The following is a 4,007-nucleotide window of genomic DNA, read 5'->3' as shown; positions in this document are numbered from 1 at the left end:
AATCTTGATGAAAGAAAAAGTACAACGAGATTCACATTTTTCATGGGAGATACAACATTTGTATGGTTATCGAAGAAGCAACCCATCGTAACGCTATCATCATGTGAAATTGAATATATTGCTGCCAGTTCAGCTGTTTGTCATGGTATATGAATTAGAAATGTACTGAAGTATATAGAATTTCTTCAAGATAACCCCACAGAAGTCTACGTCGACAACCGATCAGCGATTGTACTTGCAAAAAATTCAGTTTACCATTAAAGAAGCAAACATATTGATACTCGGTATCATTTTATCAGGGAGCATGTAAAGAATAAAGAAGTGGAGTTGATATCTTGCAAAACGTATGATCAAATTGCTGACATTTTCACAAAGCCACTTAGGCATGATATTTTTGCATGACTGAAGACAATGCTCGGAATGACAAAGTTAGGAAAATTAAGTTTAAGGGTGGATGTTGAAGTGTAAACTTGACGGTGGCAGCCAAATTTGACGACGGCCTTGACCAACCAGCTGCTTTTATTGGTCGGCGGCCACCAACCTCACCAACCAGCCACAATTGTTGATTATTTTGATTTAAAATTTGCTATAAATAGATGTGTGTGTTTGCAATGTAGTATGTGGTGAAGTGAGAGTGAATAACCAGTGAGCGAGAGAGATTTTGTTTTTGAATTCTTCTGTATTTATTTTCCAGATTGAAATCAATTTGTTTTTGCAATTGAGTACAAATTCCTCACTAGTTTCAGTCACAACTAGTGACTAAGTGTCCCCTCCACCCATCATATCTCAATGAAATTAAGGGCTATTTAAATAAATAAAAAATATAATACCTAAAGTCATATGAGTTTGAACTTCATTCCTTTTTGTCTAACATATTTTTAAAATTTAAATAAATTAAAAACAAGAGAAATGTCAATTAAAATTAAATCTAAAAAGATACGAACACGACCGCATATTGATTGTTGATTAAAAAAATAACAAGCTAAAACTAATTATAAAAATAAAAAAAAATCCCACAAAGTCACAAACCCAACCTAGCATTCCCAAATAAATTAACTATTCAATTGCATCCCCAAACCTAAAACCCTGTCTCTTTATTCTCATTTCAAAGTCACAGTAGTACTCGTCCAACTCATGAGAGGAGTGTGAGGAGACCCCCAGCCCCCCCAACAGATGATGAGAAGGAGCACAGGGTGGTGGCTGCGAGTGCGAGGACACCCCCACCCCCAACTGATGATGAGAAGCAGCCCCATGCGGCACTGTCTGTGAGTGCTGCCAAGGCGAGACCCCCCAACCCCAACGACGTCGTTGCCGGAGACTGCGCTGCGTAAGGCAACATCGACTGCACGCTGCCCGCTCCATAGTAGTACATCGACGGGACCGCGGACGACATCGTTGAACTACTACTACTGCTGCTGTTAAGTACCATGTTCTCTGCTATGCGCATACCGACTGCCGTCGGATCGTAATAATTGTAATACTGCCCGTCGCCGCAACCCGCCGTCAACTGATGAACGTTACCGTAGTAACCGACATCGTTCATCATCATCAGCCCCATCGCCGAAGGATTTGCGATGCTACTCATATGATCAAAAGTCGGATGATGATGGTGCAGAAGCATCTGATGATGTTGATGAGGAAGTAGTAATTGATCGGAGTTGTAATACTGGGCCATTAGGACTGGGTCAACAGTCGGAAGAGGAACGATACTGTTATTATTATTATTGAGTAACGCAGATGCAGAATAATCAGCGGAGACATGCTTCGTCTGGTGATCGTCGTTATAAGTATGAGTAGTAGTAGTAGTAGTAAGAACAGCAGCTTCAAGCGACGACGGTAATTCCTGCTGCTGAAGGTTCTTGTTCCTACTCGACGTCGCACCGATTGCCTTCAAGAACTCAACTCTACTCCTCACGTCATCAAGCTTGTTCCCTAAGAAAAAGCCGAGTTGACTCAGTTCAGCCCCGCTGAAGCTGTCCATCTGGTCGTCCCACGTGGGGTACTTAGCCAGGGCGATTTTCCGGCGTACTTTTGCCAGCTGTTCGTCAACCTTCTTCCTTCGGTCCTTGTAGAAGTGGGTGAGGTTGGAGGTCCCGCGGCCCCGCTCTTCCTTTGTATGGGCTTTGTAGTTCATGATCACTTGCCGGACTTCGTCGCCGTTCTCCGGCCATATCTCCTGCTCCACCGGCGGCGGCGGGTTCTCCTCGTCCTGCATCTGTTTGTGTTTGGGTGCTCCTCCGCCGTATATTATCATGCAGCCTTCGACGCCGCATAGGATTGTGAACTCGCGCAACTTTTTCATCAGCCCTTTCTTCCTCTTTTGAAAGGTCACGTTCCGACATTTCTCCTTGGGTATCAGCTCTAGGTTTAATATTGCACGCCCCATCTTCTTGTGACGCCAATTTAATCTGCTTTAACCTAATTAAAGAGAGAGAAATCAATCAAGCCTACATACTTTTTTCTTTATTTAAAAAAACAATTAAATACACAGATTAAAAGAAGCAAAAATTAATTTTAAAAAATAACAACAAATGTTCTTCAATGATCATGTGCATATATATAATGTACAAAAAACATTAAGTATAATAAGCAACAGTTATTTTAGGGTAAAAAAGATTTGAATTTCCTACCTAGACTTCAATGGCTTCTTGCGGTCGGGTGATAGGACAGAGATGGAAGAAGAGCTTTATATCAGAAAGAGAAATTAATAAAGTGTTTCCAAGGAGAACTAATATATAATATACTATCGCGTACATGTATATATACTGTAATATTTCTTTTTTAATATGAAATCAAGACATATATATATATATATATATATATATATATATGTATGTATGTATAGCTTTATATGAGAAGGAGAAATTAATAGTGTTTCCAAGGATAATTAATGTATAATATACTTGTTATTACAATTATGGAAACTAATCACTATACTGTAATATTAGGTAGACCGATTCTACCACATCATTTATGAACTAATCCAAAAAAATGATTCATGATTTTTTTTGATTTGTTTTGAAAATAAAGTTTACCTTTTTAGTATATGACATGTTACTATTTTATTGGATTAATAGATAAATGTTGTGGTAATTAGAGCCGATGTATCTAATAATTTTTCTTATGTATGAAATGTATATATGTGTGTGTGAACATGCCTATAAGAGTAAACTTTATTGAATATGTCGTACCTTTCTTCTTGCAAAAAATGTGAATATTGTTTGACCCTAGAAGATGATCAAATTAAGGGCACAGATGAAACGTAATCAATTAATGGAAATCACAAAGATTGAATAGATAACACATAGAAAAACTATAAATGGAAAAGAAATTGAACCGAGCCAATGAGAACAATATATATGATAATAGATAAAATTTAAGAAAAGTGAATTTGCTAATATAATTTTTCCTCACAAATTATTATACCTTGATTACCCTTACCTGGTGATCACGATTTTCTGTATTTCCTTAATTAATTGCTATGACAATTAATTTGGGGTAGTATTCTCCATTGGTCTATGATGCATATATGCTTTAACCTTGATCACTACGCCAATCAAAGATTTACAAAATATGATAAATTGATTATATAGATTTAAGGTATATTAGAATATGCCTATGCTATCATTCACTTGCAATCAGTTCTATTAAAATCATGTATATTATAAGTTAGAATTCAAGGTTATGGGTTCAATTCCCTCTTGAGAGTTTATTCCGGTGAATTATCAGGAGTGCGTTAATGGACGGGCGACTTTTACCCCCCCTGGGGTTGGTGCCCTATCATAGTGTATAAAGAGGCGCAATGGTAGCTGGAGTCCTCGAATTATCAAAAAAAAACACAACAACCACTTTTAGTTACCTTATACATACATATACATGTTTACATATACATATATATATATATATATATATATATATATATATATATATATAGGCATTCTATTTGTTCTTTCTTTTTTCGATATAATATTATTTAATACTTTTAATTAAGACACCCAACTAATCCT

General features: G+C 36.9%; 1 protein-coding gene across 1 annotated transcript; it reads right to left on the bottom strand.

The window, feature by feature from the left end:
- Positions 1-1,132: 1,132 nt before the first annotated feature.
- On the bottom strand, positions 1,133-2,386 carry LOC131160850 (uncharacterized). The gene has a single exon (XM_058116730.1). It carries the CDS (start codon positions 2,384-2,386, stop codon positions 1,133-1,135), a length of 1,254 nt encoding a protein of 417 aa, XP_057972713.1.
- Between the last annotated feature and the right edge of the window lie 1,621 nt (positions 2,387-4,007).

Source organism: Malania oleifera, chromosome 7 (genome assembly GCF_029873635.1).
Source record: "Malania oleifera isolate guangnan ecotype guangnan chromosome 7, ASM2987363v1, whole genome shotgun sequence".
NCBI lineage: Eukaryota > Viridiplantae > Streptophyta > Magnoliopsida > Santalales > Ximeniaceae > Malania > Malania oleifera.
Note: the sequence above shows the minus strand (reverse complement) of the source record. Positions and strands in the feature narration are given on the sequence as shown.

What these genes read in the sequence shown, in the direction of transcription:
- LOC131160850 (XM_058116730.1), bottom strand. Translation starts at nt 2,386, where the DNA reads ATGGGGCGTGCAATATTAAACCTAGAGCTGATACCCAAGGAGAAATGT.